The 21,782-nt window shown below is 33.7% G+C and overlaps 1 protein-coding gene across 1 annotated transcript in view; it reads left to right on the forward strand.

Annotated features, from left to right (window-relative positions):
- Positions 1–18,235, forward strand: part of LOC146992882 (uncharacterized) — a 35,454-nt gene extending 17,219 nt beyond the window's left edge. The window contains exons 2-3 of the mRNA XM_085809174.1: positions 1,247–1,385; positions 17,573–18,235. Coding sequence (XP_085665300.1) covers positions 1,247–1,385; positions 17,573–17,741 — 308 coding nt within the window. The 3' untranslated portion in view covers positions 17,742–18,235. The remainder of the gene's footprint in view (positions 1–1,246; positions 1,386–17,572) is intronic.
- Positions 18,236–21,782: the final 3,547 nt, after the last annotated feature.

Genomic DNA, 21,782 nt, shown 5'->3' on the forward strand with positions numbered 1-21,782 from the left:
TTAAAGCAGTTTTATAATTTTTTGGAGGAAACGAGTCTTTTATACTGTCCTTACGTACAGATATCACGCAAAAACATCGTTAAATTGCATTCGATAGCGGTCAAAATGGATATTTTCTTTGAAATATGCTGCCTGAAACTTTTCGTGATTACAATACTTCCTTTTTACTTCGTACAAGGAAGTAAAAAAACATATCATGCTTTGACATGAATTGTTTTTTACCGACAAAAAATTGACCAAAAAAAACATGGTTATGGTATTCTTATAAGGTATTTCTCCTTCTTTTCTAGCGTGTCTTCGTGGTGTAGTGGTTCTGCACGCTGGGCCGGTATTCCAGAGGTCCGTAGTTCGATTCTCGGCGAGGACGGTTGCTAATTTTGCATCTCTCCGGCCTAAAAACAAATCCTAATGTCTCTACAGTGGCGCCCGAACTAAAAGGGTTGTGGATGATGGCTCTCCGTACCCAGGATTTGGCGATTGGATCTTCTAAAAACCCTAGTCGCCCTTTAAAAAGGCGAGTATATAAGGTATTTTCCCCTCTTTTCTAGCGTGCCTTCGTGGTGTAGTCGTTCAACACGCTGGGCCGGTATTCCAGAGGTCCGTGGTTCGATTCCCGGCGAAGGCGGGTGCTAATTTTTCATTTCTCCGGCCTTAAAAAAATCCTAATGTCTCTACATTCTGCAAGGTATTCTGCTCGGATATTTAGCAAGGTCATGTTACTGACGAACACTTTATAAGCATTTTGAGCTACCAGGTACATCCTATAACGCTATCACTCTTTCTTGCGCAATTATCAAGATGAAAAGGCCCTAATTGTCTTTGGGGATTTTTGAAGCAGCAGAGTTGAAAAATGTGTTATGCCCTCGCCGGGGCTCGAATCCTGGCCCTCTTGAATATGCTTTGAGAATGCCTCCAATTGTACCACAAAGGCATGCGGAAAGGAGGGAGAAAGTAAAGTACCTTATAAGATTTCCGATTTTTTATGGCCCATTTAATCGTCATATCTCTGTTACAAAATTCTGTAGTAAGTTTGGAAACTAGTTTCAAGTTCACACTGTCCATCTCCAATTTCTTTACAGAAATATTTTTAGATAAAGTGCCATCTGATTTGCAAAAGTTTATTTGTTTATGTCAAAATATATTGAAAGAACTGATTAATTTCTTAAACTTTGCTTTAAGTTTTGTACATTTAAAGCATTTATTTAATATTGCTTCTGTTAACTTATTCAAAACTGCTACATTTCAGCCAAGAAAGATTGTACGATAGACAGCGAAAAGGGATGGTTTGATATGGATAATGTCTATACTTGTGAAGAAAACCAACGTTGCTGCAAGGAATATGGAAATCCGTCATGTTGTGCCGAAAAGAACAAATGGTTAATAGTGTAAGTAAGGAAAATCTGCTTATTCTACTTCTAATTTTTATAATCTACTTCTAATATAATGCATGTCAAAATGTCATGTTCTTGCATCGTTATTAATACTGTTGCGTGCGTACGGGTTCATTATGAAATGAATGCACAAGTCCGATGAAAAATGAACAAAAATTTATTATTATCACAACAAAAATGCTTAAATTTTCTCAAATTATCATGCAGTATTACAATATCTCACAGTAGTTTTCTTTTAACTACTCAAATGTCCAATAGAACGTAATTCAAAACAGCTAAAGAACGCTAATCCGCGAATTCGCTACAATCAACAACAGTAGTTTTCTAAACAACAACAAACTAAGCAACTACTACAAACTGAGATGTTTTCCTCCTTTTATAAGATTTTAAAATCACGCGCTAGAATTTTCCAGTACTTTCTCGAAATCAAAAAGAGATATTTATTTATTTAATGCACGCGCTTTTGTATTTTCAATTTTCCGGCTTAGCTTTCTTTTAATATTCGTCACGCGCTGCACTGCGCGAGAAATAAAACCATTTAATTTATAATTGAACTAACATTAGCTTTTTAAATACCAAATTCGTAACACTGCCCCCTTCCCAAGGACTGCACGTCCCGGGCAGTACAATCCCTGGACAGGAAGCTAAACTTACAACTGTGGCATAAATGCATTAATAAGCATTACATTACAATAATAAACAACATGAACAATAAATGCAATACATAAAACAAATCAAATGCTATCAAATACAAATCAAATACACATTTAAAAACAAAATGGACCATGGTCTTATACTATTTACAATTATTTACATTATGTACTGTGGCCATAGTAATGAGTTAACCTGTCGTAATGAACGACTTTAGGTTTAGAGTTCGAAGACTTACGAATTCGAACCATGACGTCATTTAGTCTGTTCAGCACTGTATACGGATCATCCGAAGGTGACTGTAATTTAGGACTCAGTCCTTTTCGTTGAATCGGGTTCCACAACCACACCTTGTTTCCTTTGTTGGATCTATGTCTAGTAGCTCGCGTGTCGTATCTGGTCTTCACTTTCTCCGTCGCCAAGTTGACTCGCTTTCGTGCAGAACGGTGCATCCCCTCAAACCGGGCCTGGACATTTTGGATGTGTTCCTCAGGCGATGAAGGCGCATCCGTACGGCGAGCAAACAGGCGGTCACAAGGCAGACGAAGGTCTCGACCGAAGAGCTTCTGAGATGGAGAATAGCTGGTAGTCTTGCGTTTCTTTTCGACCCTAGCATGATTTCGGCGGCTTCCCGAGTTGGGTCTTTCGGACAAGGCGTCGGCATTTCCAAGTGAGGATCTCTTCTGAGGATGGATAGTCATGTCACCAGATGTTGAAAGCAGTTTGTTGTTTTTGAAGTCTAAGGAAAACATGTATTTCCTTAAAAAGTCCAATCCGAGTATGCATGGATCTGTGATATCCGCCACATAAGCCGTGTGATGGTAGGCGGCACTTCCAAACGTGATGTTTACGTTTAACTTCCCAGTTATGTCGATCTTATCACCAGGCGCAGTCTGAAGGGTAACACAGGATGGCGTCCAAATAAGTTTATCTTTAAACTGTCCAGCTAAATCTTTCCTAATGATGGTAACATTAGCTCCTGTGTCAATGATCATATCGCAAGGAACTCCATCGATATTCCCATTAATGGACATTCCGTTACTGTTGCCACTCACTGTATAAATTTTAAGCGCTTTAAAACAAGGTTTTTCATTATCTGACAACCTCCGTTCCTTGATATGGTCACTAATTTGTTTACTCCGTCGTTGCTGGGAAATGGTCTTATTTTCCGTACCTCGGGATGATCTGCAATTTCTTCGTATGTGGCCTTCAACTCCGCAGTTCCAGCACTTAACGGTCGATTTCTTCTCACCAATATTCCGTCTCAAGGCGTTCAGTTGTCTAGTTAAATCGTCAAGTCGAGCGGTGACTTGATCCCCTGGCTCCTGGACTTGAGCAGCTCTGACTGGGTGGCGGTCTCGACGAGTGGCTTGCTGGGCTGCCTCAAATTTCATGGCGTACACTATAGCACTTTTTAAATCTTTTACATCCGCCATTCGTAGAGCTTTCTGTATTTCAGTATCTCGGATGCCGTCGATAAAGTATTGCAAGGACAGGATTTCCCTTGTTTCTGTCGGGCATTCCGAAAAGGCGAGATGGGACAGCCTTTCAACATCCGCGGCGAGCTCCTGAAGTGTTTCGGTAGGCTTCTGTTGACGAGATTTTAATTGGAGCCTGCTGTAGTCTTTTAAACACTTCTCCCCAAAGCGCAACTCCAAGGCGCCGGACAGAGCTTCGAAATCTAACCTTTTGTTTTCGGGAAGAGTCTGAAGGATATCCGCTGCGTCGGCTCTTAGAGAAGCGGCGAGATGACAGGCCTTAGCTTGGGAATCCCATCCATTCGCATCCGCCACGATAGAAAATTGTGTCTTATACACCTGCCAGGAGGTCTTCCCATCATATGTGGATAGCTTCAGAGGTGGACGAGCAGGCATTGGTAAGAATTTAAAATCATCACTCCTGCTCCCTGCCGACGCTACGAATTTCTTTAAAGTATCCATTTCTTTGGCAACTGCAGAAACTCTCTCATCAATTTGTTGTTCGATTTGGTGTTGGACGGCACAAACTTTTCCTTCAATTCGTTCCTCCACAGCAGAAACTCTCCCTTCTATATGTTCTTTTACAGAAGAAACTCTTTCTTCTATTTCTTCTTTCACCGAAGAAACTCTTTCTTCAATATGTCCAACTTTATTTTCAACTGCGTCAATTCTGCCTTCCATAGCTTCAAATTTATTTTCTATTATGCAAGTAATTTCTCTTTTCATTTCTTCTTGACCAGCTTGAACGGCTTTCATTTCGTCCTTAACGGATTCCTGGCCCAATTTCATTTCTTCCTTAACGGATTCCTGGCCCAATTTCATTTCTGCTTTAACGGATCTAATCTCTGCTTTAACAGAGTCTTTCATCTCTTCTTTAAATGATGCTTGGCCAGCTGCCATCTTTTCTTGGAATGCAGCAAAAGCACTAATGAGCTGTCTCAATTGTTCTTCCATCGCTCTTGTTATTGGCATTCAAATCCCACTTCTGACACCAAAAATTGTTGCGTGCGTACGGGTTCGTTATGAAATGAATGCACAAGTCCGATGAAAAATGAACAAAAATTTATTATTATCACAACAAAAATGCTAAAATTTTCTCAAATTATCATGCAGTATTACAATATCTCACAGTAGTTTTCTTTTAACTACTCAAATGTCCAATAGAACGTAATTCAAAACAGCTAAAGAATGCTAATCCGCGAATTCGCTACAATCAACAACAGTAGTTTTCTAAACAACAACAAACTAATCAACTACTACAAACTGAGATGTTTTCCTCCTTTTATAAGATTTTAAAATCACGCGCTAGAATTTTCCAGTACTTTCTCGAAATCAAAAAGAGATATTTATTTATTTAATGCACGCGCTCTTGTATTTTCAATTTTCCGGCTTAGCTTTCTTTTAATATTCGTCACGCGCTGCACTGCGCGAGAAATAAAACCATTTAATTTATAATTGAACTAACATTAGCTTTTTAAATACCAAATTCGTAACAATACTATTAAAATGCCTACTTTTAACAAACGTTAAGAATATTTGAATGAAAATGAATTTTCAAGTCATTTAATTTAAAGTGAAAGGAGAAAACGGAAGCAAGCTTCAGACAGTACAGCTGGTTGTTTTGCTTTAAATTAACTTCTGTTAAATTAATAACTCCTCTTTTTGTATTTACTATATTTAATTATTCCTTTCCAAACAGCGATACATTAGATACACAAAAGTTCATTCATATATATACCAGTGCGTAAAAAAGGCTAAAATGCAGCATAAAACGTCTTTATCACGACCAAATTAGAAGCTTAGTTTGCATAACAACGAATAAAACATTCAATAAATCTTTCAATTTATACGGCAAACAATCTGATATATATATCAGATATGTTTTTTAGGTTTAAATGTTTTTGTCTTTTATAATTTCCAATTTGTTTTTACAGTTAAAATTGTTTAGTAGTTATTTCAGTAAGTTTTTTTCGCGTAAACTTTAGCTGCTTTAGTATTGTATTATTGTTTATTCTTGGTGTTACTTGTGTACTTTGGAAATGCAGTATCAAATGTACTCTAAAGCATTAGAGAATTTTAACTTTCCTCTTCTGTGCAAATATATATATATGTACACAAGTTCAGATAGACACACACACACACACACACACACACAAAAAAAAAAAACTGAGCTTACTGAACTTACCTTATATTAAAACTCAGCTTCCTGAATATTTACCATAATTTTTTAAAGAGGTAAGTTAGGTACAGAAAGTTATACACTATATATAAGTTGTTCATAAATATAAAAATTTTTTATTTTAAATCTTCAAGATTTTAATGACCAATCTAAGGAGGAATAATTTTTAAAATATCATAACAACAAGGTTTTAAATAATGATTTTAATAATATTTTAAGACTGCAAGACTGTTGGAAGTTCGACCGCAGAGAAATAATCACATTGTAAATCTTTTTATCAGGTGAAATATTTTTTAAAAAGAAGAAATTTGTTAAAAAGAACTGATTGCCAACATCATTATTATTCTGATAACCATAAAGATGCTGGCAATCAGAAACAGCATGATAATGAGAAATTTCAGAGTTGAACTATAAGCAAAATGTTTACTATTTGTGTAATGACTAAAAAAATAGCAAAATTATTTTTGACCTTTATTAAATGTGTTCCCTTCTTTGTTAAATACCTCCTTATCTTCTCATTAAATATATCTCTCGGTACCGCTTCCGATTTAAGCAGTAGCAGCTTTCAGTACGCTTTGAGATTCATCTTTCCCATAATTTTTGCTTAATTACGATATCAATGTGGTATCCATATACATGCATACACTATAGCTTACAAACTTAAACTCGTTATATTCTAAAGATTATTCCTTTCAATTACGAATTGCTTCTTTATCTCTTAAATTTTATTTTGACCGTCCATCTTTAAGTACTGAGGATATTTCTCTTTGAAGTATGGTTTGGTAATATACAGCTGTGTTCCAATAAACTAAAAATTTTTTTTCTGTTGTGTAACAACTTAAATGTAAATGATTATGGAAAAGCTAGGTAGTGACCCTTTTTCATGACCAACAGTTCTAATTTCTGTATTAGAAACTACGCGAATTATGTGAAATGCAGACCGACTCGAAATTAATCATATTCTTCCTTCTTCTGACTTAGAAATTAGACTCTTATCTGTTCCAAAAATAACTTATTTCTCTACTCGCTTCTCTATTGATATCTGCAATAGCTGCGTATAAATATTTAACTGTTAAGCCATAATTTGTTTACGTCTACACCTATAGAGAGATTTTTAGAAGGAAAATATGGAATTTAGCTAAATGAAAAAATTAAGGCATGGCAGAATTCAAAATAACACTAAATTCAAATAACAAAAATAATTAAAACTGCGTTTTAAAAGTATGCGAGAAATCTCATGACATTTTTAATTGTTTTATTTTATTATAGCTGAACCAAATACTGCCACAATTGCAAATATTTGTTTCACACTCGATCTCAAGTGAGTCTGAAAAATTTATATTAGTAATAATAAGTTTTTTGGATTTTACATTTCGCAATGGAGGCTAAGGGAAATTTTGAAAATTTTTGTTTTTTATTTATGATAGTTTATACTTTGCAACTGATTCATTTATTCCCTTGAGCAACTTCTGATTCTTAAGTATTTTTCAGCTTGGCTAACAGATACAAAACAATTTAAAGTTTGAGGCCTTTAGTATGGAGTTATGAAAAAGTAAATATGCCAGTATAAAGGACTGTACATGGAATATGAGAAATTATCGATCCAATATCCACAAGAATACCAAACGCTTTGTTTTCAAAGTTTGTCTACGAAGGTGGTATTTTTAATCGTAAATTCTGTTTGATTAAAAGCTGGAAAGTCAGCTTCGGTGATAGGTCATCGGAGGATGTACTTCATGGAAGTCTTAATATGGAAACTGGGACTATACTTATGTCATATATAGAAAAACCATGGAAACTCAACTGTTCTTCATAGAACTGAATAGAGGAAAAAGCAGGTAGTATTCAGTGGTTTATTACCAAATAAAATGAAAGATTAAAAGTGAGATTGAAGGAACATGAAACTTAAAAGTCTTACGAAGTTGTGCAAGCCCATTAGGCAGTTACTGTGAACAGTCTTTAGAATGAAATTTATAGAAGTTAATCTCAAGAAAAGTAACAGATACTTGCAACATTTGCGACATCCAAGACACGAGTGCTTTTTAGCGTAAACAAATTTAATAAGGTTGGGAAAATTTAAGTATTCAGTGAAAATCTAACCATCTATGTGTCCTAAGACAGATATGAATAGACAAAAAGACTGAGAATAGATATATTGATAAAACTACTGAACTATTGTCTTTAAAGAAGAGTTTTGAGAGTAGTCGCATTGGAATCTTATCAAAAGAAGATTTTATTGGATTCTGAAGCGTTTGCACACTATGCAGTTTTAATTCACTGAACAATAACTACGATAGTTAAATTATTGTTGCGTGTCATTTTAGCTTTAGGCATACTACCCAGATTTTGTAATTCAGTATAGCACTGAAATTCGTAGACAGCAGAGTTATCGTTAATAGCTCTCCGTATTTTATTACCAATATAAATTGCTCAAACTTACTTGAGGTCGAGTATGAAACAAGTATTTGCAACTGTGGTTGTATTTGATTGAGCTGTAATGAAACAAAACAATTAAAAATGTCACGAAATTTATCGCATATTTTTAAAATTGTTCTAATTATTTGTGTTGTTTTACATGTTGCTATTTGCATTCAAGTGCCAAAGGAGGAAAAACTATATTGCTTTAGACAAGTATAATAAGGTTTCAAAATATTTTGGGATGACAATTATACAAATGTAAACTCGGCGTCTAGGGGATTTCTACGCTGACAACATACATTTAGGTGACTAAGTATTTATTTAGTTATTGATGGAGATACAGTGATGAATATTTACAAAATGAAAAAAAGAGTTATAATTGAGAAGTTAACAGCTTCGCCATCTATTAGTACGTCTTAGTCGAAAACATGACTGTTCTCTTTCGCTTCCATCGTCCATCTCTCGTCTCACTGCAATGCCGTTCGTTGTGTTGAGTTGTAGCACTCCTGCTACTCACACTCCGGTATCCTGACACTACAGGGCCTCCTGGCGATGATGGAGTTACAACAAAATCTGAAAAGAGTAATTAAAAAAAAGAAAAAAGAAATAAAGGAAAAAAAAGTCGTTTGGATGAGAACCATCTTGGAACGTCTTGGAAAAAATCGGGGACGGAGTTTGATTCCAGTTCCAAATTGATCACCAACTTTGTATAAGTTTGGCTGTTTGCGGCGTTTGTTATATTGACGTCGATTTTCTTCGTGAAGTCTGAGAATATTGTTTTTAGCTTCGTCACGTAATCTTTCTTTTTCTTGTAAAGTGGATTGGAAGTGTTCCTCTTCAAGTATTTGCTTAATTTTGATATCGTCTTTGTTTTTCATCTTTATTCCAAAAAGTAATTCAAAAGGCGTGAACCTAGTGGCTTGAAATGTAGTGCTATTTATGAATCTCTACACAGAAGCAACATGTTTAAACCACTTTTCGGGATCGTCTAAAGATAGCTTAGTTAAGACGGGAATTAAAATACCATGCATGCGTTCAATCTGTCCATTTGCACGTGGAACGCCCGTAGTTATTGTGATGTGTTCAATATTATCGTCAAGACAATAGGTCTGAAAGTCAGTTGAAGTAAAAGCTGTACCCCTGTCTGAGATAATGCGTCGGGGATTACCAAAAGTTGTTTGCTGTAATTTCAGTTTGTCGACAGCAGCTTGAGTGGTTGTGGATTTAACAGGATAAAGCCAAAGAAACTTTGAGAATGCATCAACAACTGTAAAAGGATATTTGTAATTCATGTTTGTTGACGGCAGTGGTCCCAGAAAGTCTATATGATAAGTATCAAGTGGTGTATCGCCTTTTGGAATCGGATGAAGAAAACTTTCCGCTTTACCAGCCTTTCTGGAAGAAAGAATGCAGGGTACGCAGTTCAAAATGATTTTTTTAACAATCGCAGATAAATTAGGGATGTAATATTCATGTTTAATAATGGATTCCGTTTTGAGAGCAGAAAAATGACCTTTAGAGTGAGCATTTTGCACTATTTCGGTTTGCATTGCCTGAGGTACAACTAATAGTTCTTGGTCTTCAACTATTTTATACAGAACACCGTTCTTTAAGGAGTAGTCATCTAAAGGGTTTTTTTTCTAAAGTATGTTTGATCCCCGTAATGAAGTCATCACTTGATTGTGCGTCAATAATCTTTTGAGTGACACTCTCAATGGCAATTAACATGACAGGGAAACGACTTAGAGCATCTACATGTTTCATAAGCTGTCCAGAGCGGTGTTTTATTGTGTAATCAAAGTCTTCAAGGTAAAGAGCCCATCCAGCAATTCTGGGTGTCATGTCTTTTTCAGACATAGTTTTCTCAAAAGCAGCGCAATCTGTAACAATATCAAATTTTGTTCCGGCTAAACAATGTCTAAATTTTTTAAGGGCTTCAATGATGGCTAAGATTTCTAGTTCATAACTGGAGTATTTCTCTTCTTGGGGGTAGTTTTCTTGCTCATATAGTAAATTGGGTGGAAAGAACCATCAGTGCTTTGTTGCAAGAGAACAGATCCGTAACCGTGTTTACTTGCGTCACAATGAAGTTGAAGCGGTAAACCTTGTTGGTAAAGGTGCAAAACAGGATCACTGGAAAGTGCTTCTTTGAGTTTTAAGAAAGCGTGCTGTTGTGCAGGACCAAACTCAAAAGGAGTGGAGTCAAGTAGTAAGTCGCTGAGGGGTTTTGCAATTTTGGCATAATGTTGAATGAATTTTCGAAAGTAACCAGTTAGGCCAAGAAAACTTTGCACCTGTTTAGCTGTTTTGGGTTCAGGAAATGACTGTACAGCGCGTGTTTTGGACGGTGAAGGTCGAATGGTGCTATCTTGAATAACATAACCTAGAAATTCAATTTTGTTCTTTAGAAAGTGGCATTTCTGAAAGTTTATTTCTAGACCATAGTCTGAGGCAAGTTGAAGGACTCGTCGTAATTTTTTAATTCCGTCGTCTTCGTCCTTAGATGGAATAATCATATCATCCATATAAATTATAACAGTCTGATCACTAATGAGAGGTCTGAATATGGTATTGATAAATCTTTGAAAAACGCTAGGAGAGTTGCACAGTCCGAAGGGAACTTTAAGGAATTCATACTGGCCTTCATGAGTAACAAATGCAGTGTATTTGCTGCTTTGGGGATTCACGGGAACATGAAAAAAGCCGTTTTTCAAGTCAAGAGATGTAAAGACGTTAGAATTTTGTAAATTATCAAGAATTTGCTCTATAAGGGGTAGAGGAAATTTGTCTTTCACTATTTTCTTGTTAAGACGTCTGTAATCTATACATAGTCGGTAAGATCCATTTCGCTTTTTGCAGAGGACAATAGGGGCAGCAAAATCGGAGCAACTAGGTTTTATAATTCCTTCGTTCAGCCACTGTTGGATTTTAGCTTCTACAATACGTTGTTCGGCGACAGATAAGCGGCGAGGACGTTGACTAACAGGGATTTCATCCGTTAAGATTAAAGACGTTTGCAAATCAGTTGTTTTGGTTTTATTAGGTTTGTAAGCCGAAACTAGGTGTTTGATTTCTGTTCGATGGTCTGGATTGGTAAGATGCGTTAAATCAGGAGAATCAGGTTCATCGAAAATATTTACAATATTAATTAGAAAATTATGGTCAGGAGTTTCTGCTATTAGTTTAATACCATGCTTTCCAATAGAAAATTCAGCTTGCTTGATACAATCACTTCCAATAATTGCATTAACTGATAGTAGATTATCTTCAATAACATGAATGCCAGTTTTAAAATTTGTATATTGAATTTTGAAACAACCTGTGAAATATCCTACTGGGTGTACAATGCGATCACCAAGTCCTGATAATGTTATAGAAGATTTTTGAAGCGTTGGAGAACCAATTTTTTGATATATTGATGTGTTAATTATAGTAGCTTGACTGCCAGTGTCAATCAATGCTGGAATGCTAACGTCAGAAATATTGATGTGAATCATCATAGAATGTAGAAGGTGTGACTGTACGACAACTTGATTGAGAATTGTCTCTGATTTTTGTGACGATGGAGGTGATGCACGACTTGGTTTCTGAGTACAAGTAGACGATTTATGGCCAAATGAATCGAAGGAAAAACATTTAGGTTGTTTATGAGAACAATTAGAACTTTTATGGCCTTTAGACCCACAATTGTAGCAAACTATAGGTTGAGTAGGCTTCTGAGAGATTTTGCTCTCTAAGTGATGAGAATTATTTTGTTTAAATTTCGGATCACTAAAGCATTTAGCATGTTTGGAAGTAGACACTAGATTCTCATAAATTTTTAACTTATTTTTGAATTCACTTACAGTTTTACAACCATATAATAAAATTTTGTTAGGGTTTTCTGGAATACCATTTATCACATAATCAAAAATAGAAGACATATCAATTTGACCTCTAGAACCAATTTCTCTCATAGCAATAAAATAATCGAATAAGGATTTGTTTGGCTTTAAATGTCTTTTAAACATCAGTTTATGCAAATCTGCACTGTTAAGTGTAGAGGAAAATTCTTCTAACAAATATTCTTTTAACGTAGTAAAAGTTTTGACACCATGTAAAGAATTTACAAAAGTTTTAGCAGACCCTGATAAGCATTTTTTGGTGAATATAATCTTGTGAACATCATTGGTAATTCTATTCAGTTCAAATAATTCTTCTATGTCATTTAAAAAAGATTCAATTAAATTATCAGAAGAACCATCAAAAGGTTTAATACATTCGTATAAATCACGAAACGTTATGCTGAATTGTTGTTCATTTACCAGCGATGACATGACAGGCGTATGATGTGTTCGATGTTTATGTAAACAAATACCGAAGCTGGAAGTCTGCGCGTTTTGGCTAGCTGCCAAGGTCGAACAAGTAATTGACTGCGTAGTGGTTTCAAAATCTGTTTGATTTTCGGCAATTAATTTTTGTGCTGCGTTTTCTAATTCGTGGTCAGAATCAGAATCGGAAATAGCAGTTTCCAATAGCAAATCGAAATTAGTTAAAGCATTCACAATTGTAGTATAACATTCATCAGCAGAAATGGCACAGTCTAAATTTAGAACATTAAGAATTGAAATTAGATCAGCCAGAGTGAAAATATTTAATAAACGTTCCTTAACTTCGGCAGTGTGAAAAGAGTTATCTAGTCCTGTGAATTCACGAAGTCGTTTGCGATTTGCACGGTCGCCTTCTTGACCAAACACAAATTTATGTAGTAGCTTAATTGTTTTCGTGGAAGCAGATTTTAAGGATTTAGCGATATGTGGTATATCATTTAAAGTTGACATTGTCACAACTTAACTATTTCGGAGAACACAAGTGAGACACAAGTTTATACAATAAAATGAACATTGAGTTTCGATTTCGAAAGGAAAAGTTCTGGTTTTTCACACAATTCGTTCTAATGGTAAAAATATAGTTTCAGTTCATCAAAATTGAATTCAAAGAGTCTTTAATTTCACTTCATCAAAATTGAATTCAAAATATTTGTTATTTGATTCTTAAAGAACAGCTTACCTTGACTGAAGAAGAACCGGTTGAAGCTCCCATGTAAACTCGGCGTCTAGGGGATTTCTACGCTGACAACACACATTTAGGTGACTAAGTATTTATTTAGTTATTGATGGAGATACAGTGATGAATATTTACAAAATGAAAAAAAAAGAGTTATAATTGAGAAGTTAACAGCTTCGGCATCTATTAGTACGTCTTAGTCGAAAACATGACTGTTCTCTTTCGCTTCCATTGTCCATCTCTCGTCTCACTGCAATGCCGTTCGTTGTGTTGAGTTGTTGCACTCCTGCTACTCACAAAGGTTTCAAAATATTTTGGGATGACAATTATACAAATTTTTATGTTAACAGTCTTATTGATTACTTCAGCTAAATAAAATTTCCAGCATTAGAACAAACTGCGAAAATTTAACATCTTTAATATACAAGTCTATGTAATCCATCTGTGGATTGCATGTCTTATAAAGGTACATTTTTTAGAAATTTTTGCAAAACATAAAATGGATTTAAAGATTAATTCAGTTTTTCCTATGTGTTGAAATATTTTGTTGGATATAAAATATGTCTTTATTAAGATAGAAAACAGTCAGTAAAGAACTAAACTTTTTCTTCAAAGCATTCAAGAGAAAATACAAGTTGTTTCGTACAGTCTGAGAAATTAGCCCTTTGATACTGGTTTTTGAGGAATTTTCCTTTTTCGTTTCTTGATATGAAGATGTAACATCATTCACGTCGTCTTGGGTGTACTCTAACTAACCGTCCATAAAACTTCATGATTTCATGATACGAATTTCGCATCTTGATAGCATTAGTATTTAGAAATTTGATAAATATAAATTTGATATAAAAACATTTCTGATATTCAGATGTACATGTAATTTCATGAATTTCCTTCTGCAAAGCCTTGAATTCAGTCTTGACCTCGTTGATAGATCAAAACAATTTTCATCTAACGCAGTCACAGTGATGTTTAAATCTATCGATTTTTAAAAGTGTAAATAAAAAACGATTAACTTATTTCACAAATCCGCTAACGAGGCACTCTTTTATTTTTATATTTCCTTAACTGGAGAAAAAGAATTGCCCACGAGAAGCATAGCAATCATTCGTAGCTTTAATTGATATATTAAAGAATATTTTAGAATTAGGATAAGAATACTAAAATGTTAAAAAAATTACCAGATACTTTGCTGATAATGTAAAAAAAAAAAAAAAAAGCAAAATAGCTTAACACAAAATGCCTGCCAGAAGAGATAAGCCTTGATTACATTCAAACATCAGACATGAAAATGAGTCCTAGGTTGGATGTATTAAAACATAAACAGCGAAGAATTCATTAAATGTATCTTGTGGAAAAGAACTCATTCATACTGCTTGTCCGAAACGCCAGAAAACTTCCATTCAGCTTGTTATTATTCCATCTCAAACTATTGGAAGTTTATTTGCCCCCAGCGTTTCAATGTTCTACATTCGCCACAGGGAGAAGCTTTATTTAAATAGGTAACACAGCTGTAAAGACCGCTTTGTCTAATAGCGTTTATTCGTATATTTTCCATTACTTAGTTTAATGAAATGAAAATTAAATCTTGTGACAATATTTAGCCGTATGTTTGAATCTGAATTTTGAATTAATTAAACCATTTCTTAATTTACCGCAATTAAATGAAAATATTCTTTTCCTCTCATAAGAAGGAAAAAAAGCTGACCGAGGTAAGCAATTTACATTTTGCTTATTTCAAAAGATTTAACATTTTCTGCACTCAGCAATTTTAACTGGAGTTTCTGTCCATGACTTGCGAAATGACCGAAAATTAAGTACACATAAAACGCACTTTATGGAAATTGTTATAATAATATTTCTGCTGAGACCCTATTTCGTTTTTAGAATTCTGTTTGAACAATTTTCTTTTTTTCAAAGTAATGATTTGTCAGATTTTAAATTATATGCAACTCTCATTTTACATCTGTTTTCACATAAAAGTGTTTTGAAATGGGATTTAATTCCTTCTTTTTGAACAATGTAGATTCTGAGGATATTTTTCTCATATAGTTAGGTGATTTTATTCCTTTCTGCTGATCACTTAGCATTGCCGAGTGACATGCAATACCACTTTATACATCACCTTACCACATAAAGATAACTAAATTTTTTTATTTCTCTCTTGTTATGTATACAGTATAAACTCTTGTTTTAATTCATTAAGTGCTTTCAATTATGTTTTGGGAGATGGCAATTTCTTGATGAGAAACACCTATATTTGCAGTTAAAGGAAATTAGATTAACAAGTCTACACACACAAACATACATACTAAATTTTTAATTGAGGATTTTGGAACCTTAAATTGCTTTTTTTAATCAAGTTTAAATCTGTGCTTTTCTAACGTTTTGCTTCCTCAAGTGTACAAGCTTATGAACAAGTACTAAACTTAGAGCTTACAGGCATAAGTATTGGCAGAGATTTGAGTTCTATTTTAAGAAATAATTATCGTTTGTTTTTCTGAATACATACAGTAGTCATTAAAATTATCATACGGGAATTGAATTTGAAATTGGTTTCGTTTCTTTCAATAAATTTTTAATTAATGCATCATTCATTTTAAAAATACATATCTTAAATATACGGTATTCAAAGGTTGGAGAGCACATAAAGTTTTTATTATGAAAACCTTTTTATACATGTTTTTGCCTTCTTTGTTATAAATGGTTTATCAATGGAAATCAAACCATTATCATCAGGGTTCGGGGCTAATCAGGGTTATCAACAGAAATTGATTGGTTCGCTCATATAGCCATCCAATTTCTTTTAGGAGCAGCTGCTTACCATCTTCTGCTTAATGTAAAATTGGCAATACTTATAAATCGTTTAATCAATTGAGGTAAATCAAAACGGGAAAAATCAACTTTATTTACTGCTTGTTTATTGGTAATCATAATTACAAAGGGTTTTTGCACTTTTTTAGAATGATTTCGATAAAGAATTTTTTAAAAAGCAATTATTTTGGAATAAAAATGTCTGGCAACAGCCTATTATTTGAAATGAGAAATATTATCTGCTACTTTTATTCTTTTTTCAAAATGTCGCAGATAAACAAGCTGTGGGTTGAAGGATATGCTTTTGTTCTTTTCGAAGGGAAGTAATTCTATTCCATAATTTAAAGCGTTATGAGATGCATAGCAATAACATTTTTAAGTGCAAAATAAGTAACATTGTTAATCGGAATGGGGAAAACTATCATTCATTACTTCTGCATGGAAAGAAGAATCCAAAGTATTGTTTCTAATATTTTTATTAAATATCTAATAAATAAATTTTTATCTAATATTTTTATTAAGTTAAAAATCTTTGATAAATACAAAAAATACGCCCACGCAGAAATCAGCTGCAAAATCTTTAAATACATATGTAGCAACACTAAATAAAATAATAAACCAAGATTTACAACTTAAAAAAATCTAAAAAATGTTTAGTAGCTTTTTTGGAGGCTTGTGGTTCAACGCAGAACAATTATAGGATCTTGTACGAAAACTAGTAGTAGATAAATGAAAAATACTCTAGCAAGAGATAATAGAAATATACTGTTATCCTTGATGGAGCATCAGTTTACCCAAATGACTGCAACAAAAAAGTCTACTTATTATCGAAAACGAAAGAAAAAACTTTACAACCTGATTGCGTAATGAAAAAATTGTTTTAGTATAGATATTATGACTGTTGTCAGATTCTCTTACAATAGGAAATTAAAAAAAGAAGAGTGGAAAAAATATTAAAATCAACTCAACCTAATGTCAAGATTAAGATTTAAGTACGATATTTACAGAAGTTTCATTTCTTTACCCCAATCTTTTATCAAGACAAAGCAGCAAGTCGTACTTCGAAAAGTACCATTGCATTCCTCGAAAAAATGAAGACTGATGTATTGCATAGATAGCTTTTCAACGTATTCCTGCAAATTTCCCTGACGTTTTACCTATGGACTACTAGATATCTTGAAAAGAGCTCTTTATAAGCCATCAAGATTGATGTACTCTGAAAAGAAGGGGAAGAGGAACGGAAATCAGTACACCTAGAAATTTTGCGAAGAACCATCTACCATGAAAATCACGATGCAAATTTATAGTCCAAAATCAGGTTGAACATTTAAAAATTGCTCTTTATATTTTAAACATTAAATAAAAATCCCCAAAATCGTTCTAAAAAGTGTGTAAACACCTTTTGTACTGAATGATTACATGCGATGAATAAATTTAATAGTACTTCAAGTTAAAATTTAACACCAATTGTTGCTGCTATTTATTTTAAGATCTATTATTCGTGAATCACACTAATATTTCAAAATCTGCAGTATGTCTTATGCATGAACCCAGAATATCATAGCTATATCTAAGAAGAAATGTGATCTCTTTTTCAGGAAAGATCAACTCATACTATGGGGTGGACTGTTTGGTTTTCTGTCTTTCCTTGGCTTGATTGTGTATTGCCGTCGCAAAGATTTTTATGTTCTCGAGGGGACCAATCCGTGCGCTTCGTGTTTGGGAATCAAGCCCCAAGAAGAAGAAGAGAAACCAATAAGAACTTAATCCCTTCACAAGATATTCCCTAGACGGGATGTTTACATTACATTTCGAGTAGTCTCTATATCATCACTTAAAATACATTAATTGTGTATTAGTTCTTATTTTCAATTAGTTTATGCATTCATTCAGTGAAAATAATTGTAACAAATTTTTAATGTAATGCAATAATGTGTGAAATACAATAGGCTTGATTTTTGCAATATAATTCATGTTTTTATGTATATATATATATGTATCAACTGTACGTCTGTAAGCATAATTCACGATATTCCATCATTTTTATTTATATTTATAGCTATAAATGTATGCATATAGTAAAATTTATCGCTATTTTATTCTGTGCTAAGATGCAAAAACGGTTTAAATGAATATGCAAAGTACTCCTTTTAACATCACAAATTAGATTTTAACTATAAGAAAGCTTCGATGTTCGATGGAAATGATTAGCAGACTTCTGCCGTTGGTAACAATAAAAAAATTTTAATGAACTGTACAAATATCAGTATTCGTTGTATAGAACAAGAGTGATGACAATTTAATAGATTTTTTTTTATGTCACAGATTCACGACATATTAATACTTCAGTATTTAATTCGCAGTACCTATAAATCATTCATAATATACAGAGTGCCTCAAAGCTAATGAAATAAACTTTAAGAAATGATAGAACAAATCCAAACAAACGATTCTCACCACAAAATGTATGGTGGTCCATTCAACTGTTAGGCGCTGAAGGGCACTTTTCATTTAATCCACACACCATCTTTTGCAATACAAAGACACAAGACGCTTTTAAGTGCGCATATAAAAATTGTGGTTTTTCGAAGGCCCCTGAGTTATTCTTTTTATTTTAGCATTTGCATTTAGTAGTTTTTCTCGTATTTTGTTTATGTTGAAGGTCTTACGAATTAAGCTACTTATTTGTTTGCATTTTTTAAATTGTTATTGCATTTGCTAAACTATTACGTTTGCTAAACTATTTGTTTGCATTTGTTAAACTACGTTTGCTAAATTATTTGTTTGCATTTGTTAAACTATTATGTTTGCTAAACTATTTGTTTGCTGTCGTTAAGGGGAGAAATCTTCTAGACCAATACGAGACTTTGTTATATGCTACTTATCAGATTGCCTTTTTTTAATTTTTGGAAACAATGTGTTAATGTACTTCAACTGAAAATCCACGACTGAAAATCCAAGAGAGCTAAATAAGCTTGTTAAAAGAATCAAAGATTCAATTTTTTTTTCTTTTCTTTTTTTTTTTTTTTTTTCTACAGGCACTCTGCTTTTTCCTTACAATTCCAAGTAAAACCATCACTTTGCTTTTTGCTTTCCTATTTTTTAGCCAATCTTATAAATGCTTTTTGCTTTGATATTGATATTATATGCAAACTTGATGATTTACTCTAAACGCCTGTGATCCATACTGATAGTTGGATACGTTGTTGGTGGTTTGCTATTGAAAAAAATTAATACGTACAATTTTCATTTTAAATACACATTTTATTGACATTCTATACACTTTGGGCACAGCTGATTTTTTTTTTTTTACTTTTATTTTCTTCACATAGATTTCGGTAGTCTCTCTTTGCAAGATGTAATATATATACATAATACTCTCGATTATCCGGATGAGAATTATCCAGTTTGCGGTTTATCTTTACTTGGTGGTGCCCATGCTTTCGCGCTCAACACTATGCGCGAAAGTGTGGAAAAAAACAAATACGCGCATGCCCAAGCATGCTCTAAAAAACGCTGAATAGCTTCTTTAGGCTTAGGTTCGACGATTACCTCGTTCTGCATGTGTACAATCGAAGGCATCATTTCAGTTTAAAAATTTTTTTTTGTTTGTTTGTTTGGTACGTATGTAGTGCAAATTTTCATCTTATTCTTCTGTAAATTGACTTAAATTTTAGAACTAAAAATTAACAAATAACACGTTACAAGTACTAAACGCAAGAAAGTTTCTTTTTTTTTCAATGGCGGGTAGTTGCCTATAACGGCATTGGCCACTACTAAGGCCAGAAGTGGTGACCATTTTATTGTGGAAGCACCTAGCAGGCGGCCACAGCTAACTCATGTGGATTGGATTGGATTGGATTATTCAAATATGACAAAGCACACGAGGGATACCTTTGTGGAGGACTTTCTAAGGGAAACTGGCTCGTATACACGTTACACATGGGGAAAATCACGAAAACGCTCATGCAGCCAGCCAGTTCGCCGGATTCGAACGTCGGACCGAACTGCCAGTCAGCGCCTTTACCGCTCGGCCGCTGGTGGGCCTGATAACTCCTATGAAGGAATAGACAATTTTACATCCATGCCTTCTTCGGGATTCGAATCCGGGTCTTTCAGCATCGCAGTCAGGCTCCCCTAACCACTATACCGTCTGAGCGGCCGCAAGAAATTTGTTTTAACATTAAAACGAAAACATACGTTAATACTGAAAATTAATAGATATTGAAAAGTGAGAAAGAGTATACTGAAAATGCAAACAGAGAAGATATTGACAGTTACATTAGTCCCTGGACAACAATGACTTCTGTTGAATTTCTTTTGGACTTTTTCAATCAAAGGGGATTTTAATGCAATGATAAAACAACCCTTCGAAAAATACGCATTGAAATTTGTAAACTATTTAAATGTTCTCAAAAAGAAAATAAACTTATAGGTTTTTTAAGAAACAAACAGATGAAATATGCCTGAAAATTGATAACTTGGATAATCTGTGTTTTGTAGTTATTCATGACTCGCTTATCTGGCTTTAGCCCAGATAATTAAGAGTGCACTGTATACACACATGCGACAGATGTATCTACATACGTCTCTTGAAGTTTTTCATTAGTTGGTTGCGTACATTTAAAAATAAAATAATACTTAACCCTCTTATAAAAAGTTTATTCTTGTCAATATTTATGCTCTTTTGCATCAATGTTTTCACTTTCTTTCAAGTTTAATGGAAAGAAAGGGGTAAAGAAGAAGAGGGACGGTGGGATAAAATCTCAGTTAAGACACCACGTTTAAGAAAAGAAACTGAGGAAAACGTCTTCACTGTGATAAAGCGTTAAACTATTTTGCCTTACTTGAATGATTTAAAAAAATATTTCCAAGATGTGTAAGAAAAGGACGTAGTCGGTAAATTGTTTCTCTTTGCGACATAGAGCAATGAAGACATGAGTATTAGCAGCCTTTTTTTTACTATGTAAACGATGATTTGAAAATTAAGAAGATAAACACTGACGTCATAATGATGCCATAAGAAGATTGCAGTTGTGGCAGAATTAAACATTCCTTTTTTATTCTAACGGACATTTACAACCACAAATAACGTGGCAAATAATCATGTCTGTTCCAGAATTGTTATATTTTTTATATCGTTGAGGTAAGGAAACAGTAACGAGGTTGCGTCTAACTAGCAAAAGAAGCAGAAAACAAGTACGATATGTTCGAGACAAAATCTTAGTTCAGAGTGAGTTAGTTTCGATTTCGATAAAATTTGAATGGCTAACTAACAGCTAAAATTATTATTGGCTGATTAAGTTTAGGTCGTAAAGTCATCTACGTAACCAGCGTTATGTAAAAATCGTATGACGGCTGTTAATTTGGTAATGGCGTAGTTCAGAGAGGTTTCTCATAAGCAATAACTATTTTTAGAACAGAAAGGGGAAATACCGAAATTTAGAGTTAAGGGACTATTGCAAATTAAAGTTAGAATTTTGATTTACACATTTTGTTTATCTTATATACATAAATCGCAGACACTATAAATCTTAGAAACCTTTTAACATATTTCTTGCAAAGGTGGCCTATGCAGGTAGCGAAATTTAATAATTTTTGCTAAGTTATCATTTATTCATACTTTACTTATTGCAGAAAAATATTTTATAAATTTATAGATGATTTTTCTTTTCAAAAGTCATCAAAAATTCTTTTTTTTATACTATGCATTTGTTTTAAAAATTTTGTTTAACTTAACCGTAACAAACAAAATGTTCTGAAATATATTTTCCTTTGTTTGAAAAGGCGTAGTCATTATAAGCAAAA

Source organism: Stegodyphus dumicola, chromosome X2 (assembly GCF_044657685.1).
Source record: "Stegodyphus dumicola isolate Sdum_Otavi_A_Nest chromosome X2, ASM4465768v1".
NCBI lineage: Eukaryota > Metazoa > Arthropoda > Arachnida > Araneae > Eresidae > Stegodyphus > Stegodyphus dumicola.